Source organism: Phyllostomus hastatus, unplaced genomic scaffold, assembly GCF_019186645.2.
Source record: "Phyllostomus hastatus isolate PE091 unplaced genomic scaffold, TTU_PhHast_1.1 phas_scaffold_21, whole genome shotgun sequence".
In the NCBI taxonomy this organism is placed as follows: Eukaryota; Metazoa; Chordata; class Mammalia; order Chiroptera; family Phyllostomidae; genus Phyllostomus; species Phyllostomus hastatus.
In genome coordinates this window covers 1,481,801-1,502,257 of record NW_025334017.1, presented here as the reverse complement: position 1 = coordinate 1,502,257, position 20,457 = coordinate 1,481,801, and the positions used below count along the sequence as shown (strand labels likewise).

Below are 20,457 nucleotides of genomic sequence, written 5' to 3'. Positions count from 1 at the left end.
ATGGAACTGCCTTTTGACCCAGCAATTCCACTGCCGGGAATATATCCTAAGAATCCCGAAGCACCAATTCAAAAGAACTTATGCACCCCTATGTTCTCAGTAGCACTATTTACAATTGTCAAGTGCTGGAAACAGCCTAAGTGCCCATCTGTGCCCATCAGTAAATGAGTGGATCCAAACAAATACTGTGGTACATTTACACAATAGAATACTATGCAGGAGAAATAGAAAGGAACTCCTACCTTTTGCAACAGCATGGATGGAACTGGAGAATATTATGCTAAGTGCAATAATCCTATTGATGAAAAGCAAATACCATATCTTACCTATAAGAGGAACCTAATGAACAAAAATAAACTAGTGAGCAAAATAGAACCAGAGGCATGGAAACATAAAACAGACTGACAGTGACCAGAGGTGTGGGAGGAGGGGTATAATAGTGGAAAGAGGGGGAAGGGACTAGTCAAAGAACATGTATTAATGACCCATGGATATGGACAACAGTTTGGGGATTGACTGTGAGAGTCAGGGATGGGCTGGGCAGAAGAAGGTGAATGGGGAAAACTTGGGACAATGGTAACAGAATAACAAGAAAAAAAATTTTTAAATGGAAAGAAAATCAGCACCTTTACAGAAAATAAAAATTTCAGTTAATGAGAGCATAGCCAGGTATATATATTATTTTGCAAGTAAAGTGACCAAAAACTGTGAAAGAAAGCAGAGCTGAATATGGTGTGTACTTTATTAAAATGAAGAGTTAAAGTACTATAAATGTAGTAAATATTTGATAAAGGTTGCCTTTTAAAAATATTTATTTATCTGGCTGGCATAGCTCAGTAGGTTGAGCGTGGGCTGGGAACCAAAGTGTCCCAGGTTCAATTCCCAGCCAGGGTACATTCCTGGATTGCAGGCCATAACACCCTGCAACCGCACATTGATGTTTCTCTCTCTCTCTCTATCTCCCTCCTTTCCCTCTCTAAAAATAAATAAATAAAATATTTAAAAAATATTTATTTATTTTTAGAGAGAGAGATAAGGAGGGAGAAAGAGAAGGAGAAAAACATCAGTGTATGGTGGCCTCTTACACTCCCCCAATTGGGGACCTGGCCTGCAATCCAGGCATGTGCCCTGACTGGGAATCAAACAGGCAACCCTTTGGTTTGTGGACTGACACTCAATCCACTGAGCCACACCAGTCAGGGCATGATAAAGGTTGCCCTTAAAACAAGTATATTTCTTAGTTGATTGCTGTATTTTGTCAACAGAGCTCTTGTTTTATGGTACAAGTATTATAATTATAAAAACTTAAGTAAATTTGTTACACTATTACAGGCAGGGCTACATCTTTTCTATTTAGTTCCATCTTGACAGTAGTCTGAAATGGAGCCTTGAAGGACAGACTATGACACAGGAACATCAAGGTTAACTTGACTTTGCATGCTCAATATATATAGAACATTACATACACATATGTGTGTTTAAATATGTTTAATATACATATATATAAGTAGATATTAATGTATATGTGTTGGGAACTGCCCTACCTAGTATCAGAAGCTGTAACCCTGCCAAGGCTAAGGCTGAGGGAGTGGCCTTGGACCATAAACCAGCAAGGAGACAAAAGCTTATCTCCCTGGCAAGAGCACTGCTTCTGCTACTTCATTCATAACTAAACCCCAAAGCTTGGTTGGTTAGCCAATGACCGGTAAGATTCCCCAAGTGGGGAATGACTTAAGACAGGCACAATCACATGGGAGGGCCCCAAAAGAAGGACTTTGGGGGCTACAGCAAAAGGGGGTTATGGACCTTTGCTCCTCGGCTTTGACATAGCCTGAGTCCTCATAGTCTGGGAGAAAATCTCCTTATCTCTTGGTTGCCTTAGTTCCCTTGCTCCACCTAAGCCTGAAACAATGACAGGGTGGTGCAGTTCTGTGCTGAAAAGGGTGGGTTCCCCGGGTGATCAGGCCTAAGAAAGAATATGTAAAATCCTGTGAAACCTGTTTTGTTTAGAATGCTCTCAGTTGAATGAGAAGGGCCCAAGGAGAAAATTAGTTTGTTCCTTAAAGTTTTACAGCTGTTTGACCCTGACTCAAAATAGGCCCTCAGACTTCCTTGTTATCTATTGTTTGATCCTTACTTCCTAGCAATGAGTAATGAGCTTTACCTGAATTCTTATTTCAAAGAAACCAATAACAAGCCTCTCTGGAGGGGGAATGGGGCACTCTCCCCACCAGGGAGGGTGGCCAAGTGGCGTGCTCCCCATGTGAGGAGTGGCCATGGTGCCCTCCAGGAGAGAGGGTGGCCAAGGCGCTCCCCACATGAGGAGTGGCCCTGCTGTTCCTATTCCCCCACAGGACCTGGTTGTCTCTGTGTATGTTTTTCTCGCGTGTTGATGAACATCTGCAGCCGAGATGGATACTGCTGGCCAGTATCCTCCACATATATGTATATAAAAAAGAATGTAATTACAAATATCAGAAAGCTAGCCTAGCTCTTGCCTCACAACAGATGGTCAAAAATAGTAGTCCATCTCCTCTCTTTGCTTTCCTTGCTGATATTGTTACATTATCAGGAAATTCACCTTTTCCCAGGATACTAGCACTTTTTCCTATGATTTAAAGAGTATATAGGAGCCTCTGGATTCATGGGAAGGATTTTTAAAATTTCGAGTTTTTTTAGCAGTAATAATCCAGTGCAATACGTTTCTAAGAACAAGCTCGAAATTTTTTAACAGAAACACAGGAAAGCTAGAGACCACTTCAGAATGTTTGAGCCCCCAATTTTAGAAGTCACATGGACAAAAGTAACTGACTTGTATGTCATTAGCCAGGAAGACCTTACTTTAGATAGATTTTCACCGATGTTAAAAAAAATAGTAAAGATTATCTCGCAGCTCTCAAAGATTACACATATCTCACTCTAAGTAGTAGAGTTGATATTAGACTGGGTGTACATTCATAGAGCCATACCCATTTTTAAATTACTAGAATACTATTTTCGATAGTAAATAGCTGCAATCTAAGCCTTCAAGTTCTTCTCTGTTACTCTGGTTTCTCCAAATGGGTGAGGCTCTGGAGGTCACAGCCCATTGTTGGGGTTGTTGGCTAGGGACTGAATCCCAGCAGAACAAACTATCCTGATAGTGTTACAGGGTGCAGCCAAGAGGGGGGACCCCAAATGGGCATTTGAAATGGGGTCCAGGACTTAAGGTGTCCTGGAGATTTTAAGATGTCTCCATCCCCCCACCCAGGGTGTGGGCTGGGGGAATGGACAAATGGAGCAAGGCCATTGAGAGCTGTTTTGCATAGCAACAGCCTTGCAGCTACCCTCTGGCATGGTCATTTAACATATCTATAGCCTTTGGCTGGTCGCTTAGATATGTTAAATAGCTGTGATCATCTCTGAGCCAGGGGAATGGAAGTAACTTCCCCACCAAGACGTGAGTGGGGGGCAGATCCCCCAAGCTACAGTGCCTGCGTGGGAGCTCAGAGAAGATTGGCTCCAGGACGTGGGGCCACGCCTGCCCAGACTCAAGATGGCAGCCCAGTAAAGCTGGAAGGATATGAATTCTGGCAAGTGAAGCTGAGTGTGGGAGGAGTCGGAAATGAGGCTGCTGGGGAAGATTGGCGGCGGGGATTTAAAAACCAAGACTTGGCAGCCATTGAGAGAGAACCACGCGGCTTTGATGGAGTGGAGACTCCTGCATCCCAGAGAGAACCGTGCTGCTTTAGGAGAGAGAACCACGCGGCTTTGGCAGAGTGGGGACTCTCCCTTTCCCGCAGCCCTGAGAGGGAGAACTCCGAGGCCTGGACAGAGTGGGGAACCCCGCAGCTTTAGAAGGGGAACCACCACCTGGTTTTAGCAGAGATCCCAGCGACTCAGCCGAGGCTGCTGGGAACTCAGGGAGGTCTTCCAGTCGAGATGGAGGACTAACCAGAGGACTGTCTGAGCCATGGACTTCGTTTTCCTTTCCTGAGATACGGTACTCTGGACTGGGCAAAGGGGGAAGGAAGGAAGGACTGTGTCTGTTTGTGGGTGTTTTAAGGGACTTTAGGATTTTTGATGAAGACATTAGGTCACTACTTGAAGTCTGTATAGCATTAAATAAACATTTCCTTTCCTTTTCACGAATCTCTGGCATTGAGAGACATCTTTCCTCGGGCGGCGGACATAACGGACCCGGGGCCTTCTTTCAATAATAGTATATTGTCCCAGGCCCCCCTTGTCTGTTCTGTAACAATAGTACTGCCTGCCCATGCCTCATCCCCATGTTAGACCCCCAAGTCTCCTTCACTCCTCGCTCTTTCCTAAAGCTGCATTGGTGAAATTGCAGTGTACTGAACCAACTGGTTATTAAATGCAGGATTTTGACTTATGTGAACAAGTTATTTCAAGTTTACCCCTTTGGACAATCTTCACACTTTATGCATCTCTTTCCTTTTCAGTGCCTGCTTCTGTTAACTGAAGAAGAGGTTTAGGCTGGGATAAAGAACAAAAATCATTTATCTGAGCAAAAAGTATTGTAATCTAGTCTAGAGTCACAGATTCAGTTAGTAACATAAATTGTGCTCCAAAGAGAGTAAAAAAAGAGGATTTTATAAAGGTGAAATCTACAAATGTGGCCACCCTTTAGGTCCTCTATGCAAATGAAGGATTCTGGTTATGTTAACCGGGATTGGTTAGTTCCAACATGCAAACAGGGGAAGCGACAACTTCAAGGACAAAGTAAAACCATTGTTTCCATGGAGCAGTTGTTTCAGGATGTTTATGACTCTGTCTTGAGCTGAGTTGAGCAACAGGTTAGCAACTTAAACGTAGGTCTGAGAACTGAGTCACAAGACCTACACAGGCTCTAATTTTTCAATGGTCTCCTGACTCTGTTTTAAGTGAGTTTCTTAGCAATGTTTATTCCATTTTACTTTCTCCATTACCACATCATGCATGTATTTCCTTACCATGCCATAGAGGAATAGCCTCAGCCAACTGGATAAATTACTTGCAATGATGATGTGGCATGCTTATTTCAAAAAGGCCTATAATATCTCTGCATTGTGCTCTGAAATGGCCCAAATTCCTTATTTAAATATTCTAAATATCAAATTTCATGTAATCAGTGTATGATCCTTCACCTTCATCAGATCTCATTGGATTCTCCATCAAAAAGTAAACAGAACAGCTGTCTCTCCTTTTTTCAAGTTATTGAGTGTCTTCAGGAAGTAAAACTAGGGTTTGAAATTCCAATACATGATGGCCTGCCTCAGTTCCAAAGTGCACAGGGAGTCCTGAAGCTAGCTTTTCATCCTAAGGTGTCCATTAGGAAAGAGAAAGGAAGGCGGAGGGGTGGGGGGGCGTGGTTCCTGGTGTTGATGCGAAGCCCGGCATTGTCTGAGAGGACATGATTGCAGACCCAATGATTCACCTGACAAGCTGTCAACAAGACTGGTTGTAGGAGAATTGCTGAAGAATAAAACTTTTTTTTTGCATTTTGAATCATCTCAGCCTTGTGTATCCTGACCCTGGTCTCCTCATTGTGGTCAACCCAGTTTCTCCATTCTGTTACCATAAATCCACAGCAGGGGTCAGGATGTATAATGACCTGCACTGAGAGCTTTGAACACTGCCTATGGGGCTTGGGGTAACTAACCTAACCAGAATCATATTAAGCTTCCTCATCTGAAGAATGAACACATGGACAGTTTCCTCTAGCAGCACAACATTCTATGTATTAACATGTAAGTTTCAAACTATATTCTTGTGCTCATCCATATCTTATAGTTGAATGCCAAAGACTTTCCTTTTTTTCAGCCTAATGAGATAGAGCTGAGTCATCTGTACTACCAACAGGAAGGAGAAGAAAAAAGCATGAGTGTTTAGCAGAGGGCAGAAAGATTCAAGATTCTGCTATATACTTGCACAGAAAATACAGTCACTTGGAGGGACAAGATAAACATCACACTAAGAAAGAAATGGAAGAGACAGATAGGGCCCACATACTGGTGAGGGAGAAATGGAAGAACCATAAAAAATCATCATGGAACTTGAGTATGAGGCAGCTAAATAGAAGGTGAGTAAGCACTGAGCTGTCCCTTTGGTTGCCATCTAGGGAAGATACAAATTTCCAATTTTCCAATGTTGGCCCATTCTCACTTTGGAGTAATACTTATCTGTGCACCTACAAACTCTCCCTAACAACTTTGAAACACACATACCCCAAAACGTGTTTTAAGTAATACACTATCTGTCTCATGGTTCTGAACACTCCTACAAGTCTCAGAGAGAAAAGATTATACACTTTGTGGATATTGGTGATATGAAGGAAAAGCTACTTCCTCATGTTCCTTCTCTAGGGTGGCTGAGCATTATGAAATCATACTCGCAGCTAGCCTGGCCATGATAATGGTACTTTTTAAAAAAAAACTCAATTAGTCCACTTACCATTTTAAAGACCATAACTCTGACAGTTTCTTAAGCATGGCTTCCTCTTTAGTGAAATGGGATATAGCCCACTGTATAATACTCTGGTGAGTCAATCAAGGATGCTAATTAAATGTATGTCTAATATGCTTTTCTGTTCTGCGCTGTGAACATTAGTGCAGACTCACCAGTCTGCAAGGACACAGAGAACCAGGACTATCTAACCCTTTCCTCTTGCTACCCTCAGAAGTTCATGTAAATTCTCCCAAATAGCCAGAGCCATATTGGTAAGGGAAAGGAGAGTGGGAGCACCTCTGAATTACCCAAAAGTTACAGTTTAAACTAAATGGTTTCAAACAAGAACAGATTAACAGAGTGCTAATATGTAAGCTAAATGTATAGTGTTATATGCTGCTCAACCATAGGAAAATTATGAACACAAAAAATATGTTTTGTTAGTTGCCTCCCACATCTTCTCCTAAGTTTCAAGATGTTAGAGAAGAACCCCTAATGTTTATAATTTAAAATTACTGTCTTCAAAGTACAGGGTTTCCACTGGTGGGAATTCAGGGACCTAAAGAAGCAGTAAGGAAATATTGTTGAGCTGAGACTTTCTAGTGCCTTGATTCTCAAAGCATTGCTTGCAGACCAACTCATTGACAGCTGGTTGATTATTAGAAATGCAGCACACAGGTCCCACTGCAGTCTGAGTGAGAATCTACTTTCTAACAAAATTCCCAGGTGACTTGTATATGCATTATGTTTCAGAAACAGTGTGTAAAGGGTCATGATTCCTCCTGAATCATACCAAGCATTCAGCTGCCCTCCCCACTCATTAAAAACACCAGTCAAAGGAAATCACCATATATCACATCCAATTTCCAGAATGCTCACAGATTAAAACTAAAAAAGAAAAATATCCAAGAAGTGCTATTCTCATATCTATTATTGGCAAATGTCTTAAATATGTACTGAGAAAAATAGGAGCAGATGCTTACTGTTCCATCACACTGGCCATCCTTAATCCTCAGATACATCTGCGCATTTTTCACACTTTCAAACATGCAAATCCCAGCCCTGATTTTATGCACTTTCCAGTAGGATTTTTCAGACTGGCTTCCCACTCCAGTGCAGCTCCCGTTTGGCTGGAGACACAGGGCCTGGCAAAGGCTCGTAGCAAGTATAAGTACAGCACCGTTGAGGAACACACCCTTCGCAGTAACAAACAGAACAGAAAGGCAATAAATAACAAGCTCATGTTTTGCTAGAGAAATATGGCAATAAAGTCCATTTTCTAACAGAAGTTCCAGTGATCAGGATCTTACCAAAAGCTTGGTCATATTAAATGAGAAAAACAAAAAAATAAATGGTTTTACTGAGATGCAAAATGGAACAAAACTAAAGGTTATCTGGTAGACTCCTAATTTGTATCAATCATCATCTACTGAGAGTGTAAAGGTCAGCATCAGATGCAAGAGAGGTTAAAAAGGATACAAAAAGAAAACATTTCTCTTAAGAAATTTACAATCACTATTAAAAGATAGTTTTAATACTAATACAAAGCAGAATATTTTGCTACTAGACTACCTGAATTATAAAATTCACTATATGGACATTAGTTAAATGTATGCATGTAGGAATAAATAAATTAAAGAAAGGAGATATCAAATACTACTAAGGTATATTTAAGTGAATCTTATGCAATGAACAGCTTAAAAGGAAGATGTAAACATTTCTTGAAATTTAATTAAAAATACACTAACAATGTACAGAAATTAATAAAATCCATAAATACACAAGTCACAAAAGACAAAAGACAAAATCCAAATGGTCAATCAACATAAAGAAAGGTAACCCATACTAGTAATTAAAAATAAATAAATCTAAAGTTAGATGTTTATTCCTCTAGAAAATTGTCAGGTGTTTTTTTTTTAAGGACCATTTTCAACAATGGGGTCAATGACTGCCAAAGGGAGTTAGTTAGATAGTAAAGAATTTAACTATACACAGAGCGGTCTGGCTTTTTCCCTGTCCTTCAGAGAGTTAATCTCTAAACCCTTAATGTAATGCCTGATAGTGGTGTTTTTGTTTGTGTGAGGGCCTTGGACCAGCCATATAGTAAAAAATATAATTTGGGGTAAGGACTTTGGCTCACAAGGTGTCTCAGAGGCTGAAGACTGAGATCAGCCACATGCACCCCCTACATCAGAGTCCCCAGCCTTTTTGGTACCAGAGACGGGTCTCATGGAAAACAATTTTTCCTCAGACCAGGAGTGGGTAGGGACAGGAGGTAAAGCTCAGGCAGTAATGCCAGTGATGCTTCAAAGCTTCGTTGGCTCACCCACCCTCACCTCCTGATGTGTAGTCAGGTTCTTACCTGCTTGGTAAATCCCTAGTAAAGACTCTGAGCACCAAATTTCAAGTGATCTTGTTTCCCTGATTTGCAATACTTCATGCATACTGTCATATATTAGTGCTAAAAAAAGTAACACAGTCTTGAATCCATAGGAAGAGGACAACACTTGGTACTTTTCCTAGACTTTGCCCTATATATGTATTCCTTCTGCTGATTTTAACCTATATCCTTCTCTGTAATAAACCTTAACCATGTGTAAAACAGATTTCAGTGAGTTCTGAGTTGCTCTAGTAGTCTCAACAACCCCTAAACTCTAAAGTTTGTGTCAGCAGTGAGAGTAGTATGTGAACTGTTCCCTCTAACTTCAGAGGTTGACTTAAATTTCCCAGGATTAAAAATTAGTATAGTTCTGGAAGAAAATTTGGCAGTATCTTTCTAGATTCTTAAAGACTTCATATTCTGATCCATATATTCAATTTTAAATTATCTAAGCTAAGAAAATAATAAAATATATGGCCAAAGACTTGTCAAAGTATATGTTACAGTAACATATGTAAAGAGGGTAAAATGAAGAGGCTAAGATTAAATTAATGTACAGTGCTAAACAAATATATATTTGATTGGCCAAAAAGTCCATATGTTTTTTTCCATAAAATAGAACATACATTTTTTATTTTTATGAATAATTTTATTGATTTGGATATTTTGAGTGTGTAAGCTATCTCCCCCATGATATAATGTTGATTGTTCTCAGTTAATATCTCGATTCAATTGCTATCAACTTTACCTGGTCTACCTGATTGTGGAACATTGTCCAGCAAGAAATCTCCAGCACAAAATTTCACAAACCACTTTTGACACGTTTAATCAGTCACGGCAGCTTCTCCATACACTTCACAAATTGTATTTTGTGTATGTGTGCCTCAATTGTATTTTTACATTTCTTGAAATAATAAAGAATATGCTAAAAATGTCCCTTCTTTTCTTTCATCTCCAATATTAAAATGGCTACACAAAAATTCACCAATTTTGATAATTTTTTTAAATGCACACTAATATGACAGCTGTCACAATATAATCTGACAAAATTGTTTCAAGTAAAGTTAAAGACAACTAAGTGCTAATAGAGCTATCTTAGGGGAGAAAAACAAATGAACTTTTTGGTCAACTCAACATGTATATATATATTCCTTATGTTTAAATATTATGAAACAATTAAAATTATGTTGTTTCAGGAAAAATAATGTAATAAATATTTATTTTGTAAGTATAAAAAGTTTTGAAGACAAATTGACTTTGATTTGATTCATGCATCTTCATTGACTAGCTATGCTATAGTAGCTACAATTCTTAATTTCTCTGAAAATTCTTTCTTCACATTTTTCAGTATGACAATATTTTTCTGTATTTTTATGATGATTAAATTTAGTCTTGTACGTGGTGAAGTTCTCAGTAAAGTGCCTGGCACAAAATAAGCAGTCTCATAAATGATAGACATTATATTAAAACAAACTAATGAGCAAATAGAACCAGACAAATGGAAATAAAAAACACACTGACAGTAACCAGAGGAGATAGGGGAGGGGATAATGGGGAAAGAAGGGGAAGGGTCAAGTCAAGGAACTTGTATAAAGGACCCATGGACAAAGACAAGGGGGGGAGAGGAGGGTGACCGGGTGGGACAGGATTGAATGTGGAAGGAAGGGGTAGGTAGGGCAGCAGAGAGTAATAGGGGAAAAATGGGGACAACTATAATTGAACAACAATAAAAAAATACTTTAACCAAATATCTGCCTGAGACTAAAAGTGAAGCAATAAAAAATGATAGATATTATATTAATATGATAATATTATATTTATAATAAGTTTACAAATACCTACTATAATGAAAGATGCATAAGTACTATAAAATCATCACATATATACCACATTAAAAGGGTACACATATTCTAATTGTTAGAAAAATTAAAAATATACATTTGAGTGTCAAATGTAATATTTTCTGAATTTTTATTAAGAATCCCCACAACCATAGTTTTAACCTCTAACTTCAGTTGGATATAGGCTGTTACTCCCATCATTTTCATTCCTGCCATTATTATGATCCCTATTGCCTTTCAGTATAGATAAATAAAAAGACAATAGACATCAATGCCACCTAGTGGGAAGAAATCTGATTGCTCCATTATGACTTAATTCAGCGGCTCAGCTCAACAGAGCAAAAGACAGTAGGTATTTAGCAACCAAAATTTAATGATTTCCTCTATTTTACCTTGACAAAAATCACAAGTTCTTTTGAAAGGTCTGTGTAGCATGTTGATAATTCAGCAGCTATTTTGCCATGAGAGTCGAAACTAACTGTGTGTCCAGGAACCAGTGAGGATTCAAGAAGTGCACAGCGGTTAGACTGGTAAAGCACCCGCAGCTCAGTGGTGGCACCACCGCTAGTCTAAAAGAAAAGTGGGGGGAACCCTTTGAATTAGCAATAGGAAATAAATTTAAAATGTTTTGACATTACATGCAAGTAAGGTCTATTACACTCTATAGAACCCTTGAACTCTCCATATAATCTCATGTTTGTATAATTCAATTGTTTGATTCCCCAGCATAATTTCCAGTGTCTTTCCCCAGGAACTTTCTTCTCCTGATTTTTCAGAACCCATGATAGAATACTGGGTAACAATAAAAATAACTCCAGTGGTAGGATAATTTAATAAGTTATTAGTATGCATTTTATCATTGTTTTTTTATGTCTTCATTTGTGTCTTCCTAAAACAAGACTATTTGGGATCAAAAACTAAAAATAAGAGTCATGTATTACTAAATTTTGCTTTCAAAAAACTGAACAAATCAAGGAAGTTATGCTATAGGGAAACATTTCTGGTTTGGGGTACTGTTTGAGGTCTTACCTCACCTTCCCTCAGTGCCCCAGGGAGGCATTTGGGCCTGAAAAAGAGCTCTCGGATATCCCTTGAATGACTGACATATATGACACTAAGGCTATGAATCTCAGCAAAGTTCCCTTGTGTAAGTATGGTAAAAAAACAAGAGTTATTCACCTTTAAGGAACCATCTTATGTTTGACAAGTATACTACCAGTGACCAGTATGGGACTGAAACTAAGAGGGCTGTAACCAGATATTTTGAGACCCTATATCAGGTGAAATCTTGTGTGTAGAAAGGCAAATCTCATAACAACTAAGATGGACTCTTCCACCAACTTAGTGAAGTAGGGGCTTGGAGACAGAGTTAACTTGATTTTAGAAAAATAAAGCAGTGGAAGATGAAGATGGCGGTTTTACTCTAGGCCGCGTTTTTCTCAGCTTCTGTGAAGAGGGGGGAAACTCGCGGATCAGTGGAGAGGCAGAGCAAGTGGGCTGGGTTGCCGAATCACTTTTGAAAGCAGGACATCAGAAATTATTGCACTCACTGGAAAACCAGACAATAAGGAGACGGCTACAGGACAAAAGGGGCCCAGGGATCAGCGTGGGGTCTGGGGGTGCGCAGACCCCAGGCCCACCCGGTGCTCCAGGCTCTGCCCCAGGGATCCCGGGAGAGGGAAGTCGCTGCTCCCTCTCTCCCCCGAATACAGGGGTGAGCAACTTCAGGGGAGAACGGGTTGCTAGAAGGAATAGATTGGCCAGTTGGACTGAGAAAAAATCACCCAGGGAATATGAAATCCCGCCCAGAGACCGAGAAGTGAGAGCTTCTAGCCAACAGGACCAGGGGCATCTCTAGCCCCGTGGAAGTGCAGAGCGGTAGAGAGCACAAGCCGGCCGTGCTCGGCTTGCGCCCCATAGGGAGGCCAGAATTGCGCGCTGCAATCCCGGAATCTCGTGCTGTGATCCCAGGAGGGACGAGGGGTTGGGTGCGTTCCTTCAGTGGTAGCTCAGAGATTTCCAGCCAGCCCGACCAGGAGAGCCGGGAAAGGCGCCAACATTCCTTCGGAGAGCCATGCGCGGGGAACACGGAGCTGGAAATGGCTGGGCTCCCGCACCTTCATCGGGAAGACTGACTCTCGCGAGCCAGTGTTTTCCGGAGTGCCCTGGGTGCCTGACAGACTTGCTGAGTTCTGGTTGTGAGAGAGAGAAGCATTTCAAAGGCCCCTCAGCCAGCTGAAGCTAGCAAGATCAGAAAAACTGGTCTGGCCAGTTAGAAACCAACAAGAGGTTTTTTGTTTGTTTGTTTGTTTTGTTTGTTTGTTTTTTTGGTTTTGTTTGGTTTTGATTGGTTTCTCTGGCTGTTGTTGGTTGACTGATTTTATCTTGTGTTTTATGTGACTTTTTTTTCAATTCTTATTATTTTTATCTCGCAATCCCTTATGTTTCTCTTCCATTCAACCTAATATTATTCTTTCCACTCCAAATTTATCTCTCCTGCACCACATCTTCTGCTTTTCTTTCCTTTTGTTTTAATCTTGCAAGTTACTGTAAATTTGTATTATCTTTTTCTCACTTTTACATTTATTATTTTAATAATATTTTGGTATTCTTTTTCTTTCTGTATAATCTTCTTTGCTTGGCTGGTTATACTGTCATTTGATAGGTTCCCCCTAGTATCTCAGTCACAAGGTGTTGATAAGTTACTATCCTTCATCTGTGTTCCATTAATACACCTCTCAAGGTTCCATACTCTTTATTCTTGTTATCTAGACCTCATCGATTCTGCCACAAGACTGTCACTTTACTGTTACTGCTAGTAAGACCTACTCTATACAATTGTAAATGCTTCTCAATACCCCTACCTGATCTCAGCCCACCTTGCAATTTTCTGAACTATACTATTGTGGGGGTTGTCTCTATTCTTTTACTCACTACTCCTATATACTAATTTTTAGTCCAACCCCACCTTAGAAGCTGACCTCCCACAGCCTCACAGCTTTCTAGATCCAACTAACAATCCTCTCGGCCCCAATAAGGGTCTTACCTTCTTTCCATCCTTTCTAAAACGTGGATAGTGGGGTGGAGGATCACAGTTAACACTATAAGGAGCCAAAGGATAACCCATCTCTTCTCTACTGGCTGCTAAAGTAAATATCATAGTATACTGTCTTGCTGTTTTAAACCATTTTGCCTTACTCCTCCAACTGATCCCAAAAAAGAGTAGGGGGAAGCTGTGAACACCAGGATACACTAAGGAGATTGCACCACTGAAACACACAAAAATTCTACCACAGAAGTTCACACCATAATTACAGGGAATCAGAACAGTTCAAATTAACAAACAAGAAGAAAAAAGAAGAAACCCACGAACAATGGGAAAACAAAGAAACAACCCCCAACTGAAGGGAAACGAAGAAGCCTCAGGAAAAATGCTAAATGAAATAGAGGCAACTCAACTATCAGATAGTGAGTTCAAAACAATGATTACCAGGAAGTTCAATGAACTCACAATGAGCTTTCAGAAATTAGAGGGAAACTACATCAATCTCACTGCAAACTACATAAACATGAAAAAGGAAATAGAAATTCTCAACAAAGGTCAAGAGGAAATGAAGAATACAATTTCTGAACTGAAGAACACAGTAGAAGGAATGAAAAGCAGGATTGATGAAGCAGAAGATCGGATTAGTGAGCTGGAGGACAAAGTAGAAAACAGCATCCAGAAAGAGTAAGAAAAGGAAAAGAGGCTCAGAAAGAATGAGGAGGGATTGAGAGAAATGCAAGACAATATGAAATGTAATAATATCCGTATAATAGGGATATCAGAAGGTGAAGAAGAAGAGCAAGGGATCGAAAACCTGGTTGAACAAGTAATGAAGGAGAACTTCCTTAATTTGACGAGAGAAAAAGTCACACAAATCCAGGAAGCACAGAGAGTCCCAATCAAGAGGAACCCAAAGAGACCCACCCCAAGGCACATCATAATTAAAATGACAAAATTTCAAGACAAAGATAGAATCTTAAAGGCAGCAAGGGAGAAGAAGGAAGTAACATACAAGGGAGCCCCAATAAGGCTAACAGCTGACTTCTCAATGGAAACACTTCAAGTCACAAGAGAATGGCAAGAAATACTCCAGGTAATGAGAACCAGAGGTCTGCAACCAAGGCTACTATATCCAGCAAGGCTCTCGATCAAGATAGAAGGCCAAATAAGAAGCTTCCCAGACAAAAGAAGTCTAAAAGAATACACCTCGACCAAACCAGCTCTGCAAGAGATTATAAAAGGTCTGCTTTAAGGAGGAGAGAAGAGAGAGAGAGAGAGGGAGAGAGAGAGAGAGGAACACACGTACATAAAAGACAATGAATAAGTACCTATCAATAATAACTTTAAACGTAAATGGATTAAATGCTCCGATCAAAAGACATAGAATAGCTGATTGGATAAGAAAAAATGACCCACATATCTGCTGTCTACAAGAGACCCACCTCAGAATAAAAGACCTACAAAGGCTGAAAGTGAAGGGCTGGAAACAAATCTTCCAAGCAAATGGACAGGAAAAAAAAAGCTGGGGGTAGCAATACTCATATCAGACAAAATAGACTTCGAAAAAAGGTCCATAAAGAGAGACCCAGAAGGTCACTTCATAATACTCAAGGGAAGAATCCATCAAGAAGACATAAATATTATAAATATATATGCACCCAACATAGGAGCACCCAAATAACTAAAGAAAATCTTAGAGGACTTCAAGAAAGATATGGACAGAAACACAATTATAGTGGGAGATTTTAACACCCCACTATCAAAAATGGACAGATCTTCTAAACAAAATATCAACAAAGATATTGTGGCATTAAACAATACCCTTGATGAAATGGACTTTACTGATATATACCGAGCCCTCCATCCAAAAGAAGCTAAATATACATTCTTTTCAAATGTACATGGAACATTCTCAAAGATAGACCACATGATAGGACACAAAACAAGCCTCAAGAATTTCAAGAAAATTGAAATCATACCAAGCATTTTCTCAGACCACAAGGGACTAAAGCTAGAAACCAACCCGAAGGAAAAAAACCAAAAACACTCAAAATCATGGAGATTAAATAGCATGCTATTAAACAATGAATGGGTCAAGAATGATATTAGGGAAGAAATCAAAAGGTTTCTGGAAACAAATGAAAACGAACTTACAACAACCCAAAACTTATGGGACGCAGCCAAGGCAGTCCTGAGAGGGAAGTTCATAGCGATACAGGCCCACCTAAAAAGGTTAGAAATATTCCAAACAAACAACCTAACCCTACGTCTACAAGAACTTGAGGAACAACAACAAAGGCAGCCCAGAGCAAGCAGAAGGAAGGAAATAACCAAGATCAGAGCAGAATTAAATGACAAACAGACTAAAAGCACAATTCTAAGGATCAATGAATCCAAGAGCTGGTTCTTTGAAAAGATAAACAAAATTGACAAGCCTTTAAGCAGACTCATGAAGAAAAAAAGAGAGAAGACCCAAATAAACACAATCAGAAATGAAAGAGGAGAGATTACAACAGATACCACAGAAATACAAAGGATTGTAAGAAATTACTACGAAGAACTGTATGCCAAAAAATTTGAAAAACCTAGATGAAATGGACAACTTTCTAGAAAAATATAATCTTCCAAAACTCAATGACAAAGAAGCAGAAAGTCTGAACAGACCAATAACAACAAAAGAAATTGAAGCAGTAATCAAAAAACTCCCAACACACAAAAGCCTGGGACCAGATGGTTTCACAGGAGAATTCTACAAAGCATTTAAGGAAGAGCTAACCCCTATCCTTCACAGACAATTCCAAAAAATCCAAAAAGATGGGAATCTCCCAAACTCTTCTTATGAGGCCAACATCATCCTAATTCCAAAACCAAATAAAGACACAACAAAGAAAGAAAACTTCAGGCCAATATCACTGATGAACATTGACGCTAAAATCCTCAACAAAATACAGGCAAACCGCATCCAACAATACATTAAAAAGATTATGCACCATGACCAAGTGGGATTCATTCCAGGGATGCAAGGATGGTTCAATATTCGCAAGTCAGTAAATGTAATACATCACATAAACAAAAGCAAAGACAAAAAACCACATGATCATATCAATTGATGCAGAAAAAAGCATTTGATAAGGTACAGCACCCATTCATGATAAAAACACTCGGCAAAGTGGGAATAGAGGGAGCATTCCTCAACATAATAAAGGCCATATATGAGAGACCTTCAGCCAACATCATTCTCAATGGGCAAAAATTAAAACCTTCTCCATTAAGATCAGGAACAAGACAAGGCTGTCCACTTTCACCACTTCTATTCAATATAGTACTGGAAGTTTTAGCCACAGCAATCAGACAAGAAAAAGAAATAAAAGGCATCCAAATCGGAAAGGAGGAAACAAAACTGTCACTGTTTGCAGATGACATGATAGTATACATAGAAAATCTTATAGACTCTACCAAAAAACTGCTTGACCTAATGAATGAATTTGGCAAAACAGCGGGATACAAAATCAATATCCAGAAATCAAAGGCATTTCTGTACACCAACAATGAAACAGCAGAAGCAGAGATCAAGGAAAAAATCCCATTTGAAATAGCAAAAAGAAAAATAAAATATCTAGGAATAAACCTAACCAAAGAGGTAAAAGACCTGTATTCAGAAAACTACACAACACTGAAGAAAGAAATCAAGGAAGACAGAAACAAATGGAAACATATACCGTGTTCATGGATTGGAAGAATTAATATCATCAATATGTCCATACTACCCAAAGCAATTTACACATTCAATGCAATTCCTATTAAAGTACCAATGGCATATTTCACAGACATAGAACAAACACTTCAAAAATTTATATGGAATTATAAACGACCCCGAATAGCTGCTGCAATTTTGAGAAAGAAGAGTAAAGTAGGAGGGATCACAATACCCAACACTAAACTATATTTCAAGGCTACTGTAATCAAAACAGCCTGGTACTAGCATAAAAACAGGCACATAGACCAATGGAACAGAACAGAGAGCCCAGAAATAAGCCCAAATCTCTATGGTCAATTAATATTTGACAAAGGAGGCAGCAGCATAAAATGGAATAAAAATAGCCTCCTCAACAAATGGTGTTGGGAGAACTGGACAGCCATGTGCAAAAAAAATGAAACTTGAGCACCAACTTACACCATATACAAAAAATAAATTCAAGGTGGATAAAAGACTTAAATATAAAACATGACACCATTAAAGTCCTAGAGGAGAACGTAGGTAGGAAAATCTCAGATATTTCACGAAGAGACTTTTTTACTGATGTGTCCCCTAGAGCAAGGGACATAAAGGAAAGAATAAACAAATGGGACCTCATCAAAATTAAAAGCTTCTGCACAGCTAAAGAAAACAGTATCAAAATTAAAAGAGAACCAACTGTATGGGAAAACATATTTGCCAATGACACCTCAGACAAGGGTCTAATCTCCAAAATATATAGAGAACTTACACAACTGCACTCTAAGAAGACAAGGAATCCAATTAAAAAGTGGGCAAAGGACTGGAACAGACTCTTCTCCAAGGAGGACATACAGAAAATCCAAAGACACATGAAACGATGTTCAATATCGCTAGCTATCAGAGAGATGCAAATTAAAACCACAATGAGATACCACTTCACACCAGACAGAATGGCCATCATAAACAAAGCAACAAACAACAAGTAATGGAGAGGTTGTGGAGAAAAGGGGACCCTAGTGCACTGTTGGTGGGACTGCAGACTGGTCCAACCACTATGGAAAGCAATATGGAACTTCCTCAGAAAACTAAAAATGGATCTGCCTTTTGACCCTGCAATTCCACTGCTGGGACTCTATCCTAAGAATACTAAAACACCAATTCAAAAGAACCTATGCATCCCAATGTTCATAGCAGCACAATTTACAATAGCTAGATGCTGGAAGCAACCAAGATGCCCATCAGTAAATGAATGGATCAAAAAACTATGGTACATTTACACAATGGAATTCTATGCAACAGAAAGAAAGAAGGAGCTCCTACCCTTTGCAACAGCGTGGATGGAGCTGGAAAACATTATGCTAAGCGAAACAAGCCAGGCAGTGAAAGACAAATACCATATGATCTCACCTTTAACAGGAACCTAAATAACAAAACAAAGAAACAAGCAAAATGTAACCAAAGACACTGAAATAGAGGATAGGCTGATGGTGACCAGAGGGGAGAGAAGAGGGAATTTAAGGGGACAGTGGGAAGGGTTCACAGGAACAAACTTAAAGGACACATGGTCATAGACTAAGGGGAGGGTGGTAATGGGAGGGAAGTGGGGAGGGTGGGGGGGGGACTGGATTGGGAGTAAAAAGGAGAAAACTGTATATGAACAATGATTAATAAAATAATAATAATAATAAAAAAGAAAAGAAAGCAGTGGCACATTTGTTAAACTCAATTTAATTGAGTAGGTTCCATATCCACTACATTCCTACTTAGTAAGCATTATGACCAGGACAGGTACTGAGCAGAATGTGCTCTAAAGTAGTATACTGCATAGGGTACCTTGCTAAATTTGGAGCAGAGAAAAGACTCCATGGAGGAAGTTTGGCTAATTAATCACTTAGCCTAAATGTAAGTCATACAAACTACATATTTTTTCAATAATTATTATTTTCCCTTAGTTAGATAACATGCTATGAGTTAAAAATCATCATGTAATATTATAGAACATTATACAAGGAAGCTGTAACATGAGAGCTGGAGTCACATTGTCTGTGTTCAAATGTGCCTGCTTTCACATTTATTAGGTGTGTGACTTTGGGCAACTCATTTAATCCTTTTATACCTCAGTTAAATTTCTGTTAAATAAGGATAATAATGGATTCTCTCATAGGGTAGATATAAAAACTAAATGTTATAACACATTTAGCACTTAGGACAGTGTATGACAGTTACCCTATGCTGTCTCACTTTCAAAATTCATGGTATGCATGGATTTTGAAAACCCAGCTTTCTATATTAAAAAATACATTTTAAGCATAAACTAATACAAAGCACAATTGGGTGAAATTATGTTTTTTTTTCTAATAATAGGATCCCTAAAGGGTTTTTTGAAAAGTCAGTTTATCTCTTTGGGAGGCTCATTCAAATTCTGAATGTTATCAGAGGAATGGTCTACCAGTTTGTTTTGTTTTGTTTTTGCCTAGATTGTAATTGTGAACATGCAGGACCATTTATATATTAGAATCTCAAAAATTAGTAAGACAAAACAGAACAAAATGAAAGTAAAAACCAAGGAAAAATACAATATGATAATCTTATCAATGTATCTTATGCAAAAATATATTATATGTGAATATAATGACATATGGGCAAAAGAAAAATTGCTACCTACCATTCCAGTGACAAAGCTATCGTCAAGAGAAAGAGAAAGATGTCTTATTTCATGACTTTGGAATATGCATATATTTCCTTTGTTGAAAATAACATCAAAGAGACCTGTAAAACATTTCAAGTATTAGCAACTAATTCATACTTTTAATGATTTTTTTCTTATTCAATTATACATTGAAACCTTCTAATAATATATTTGATAATATCTCTCAGTTAAAATTTTTTTAAGTGAAATCTGCAGCTTTTGTCTTTCTATGTCTGGCTCATTTTTTTAAAGATTTTATTTATTCATTTTTAGAGAGGGAAGGGAGAGAGAAGGAAAGAGAGAGAGAAACACCAATGTGTGGTTTCTGGGGGCCGTGGCCTACAACCCAGGCAT

General features: G+C 38.9%; 1 protein-coding gene across 1 annotated transcript in view; it reads right to left on the bottom strand.

The window, feature by feature from the left end:
• RP1 (RP1 axonemal microtubule associated) overlaps positions 1 to 20,457 on the bottom strand; it is a 301,394-nt gene that overhangs the window by 174,136 nt on the left and 106,801 nt on the right. The window contains exons 13-15 of the mRNA XM_045861452.1: positions 20,080 to 20,183; positions 11,043 to 11,219; positions 7,413 to 7,625 (exon numbers count right to left, since the gene is read on the bottom strand). Coding sequence (XP_045717408.1) covers positions 7,413 to 7,625; positions 11,043 to 11,219; positions 20,080 to 20,183 — 494 coding nt within the window. The remainder of the gene's footprint in view (positions 1 to 7,412; positions 7,626 to 11,042; positions 11,220 to 20,079; positions 20,184 to 20,457) is intronic.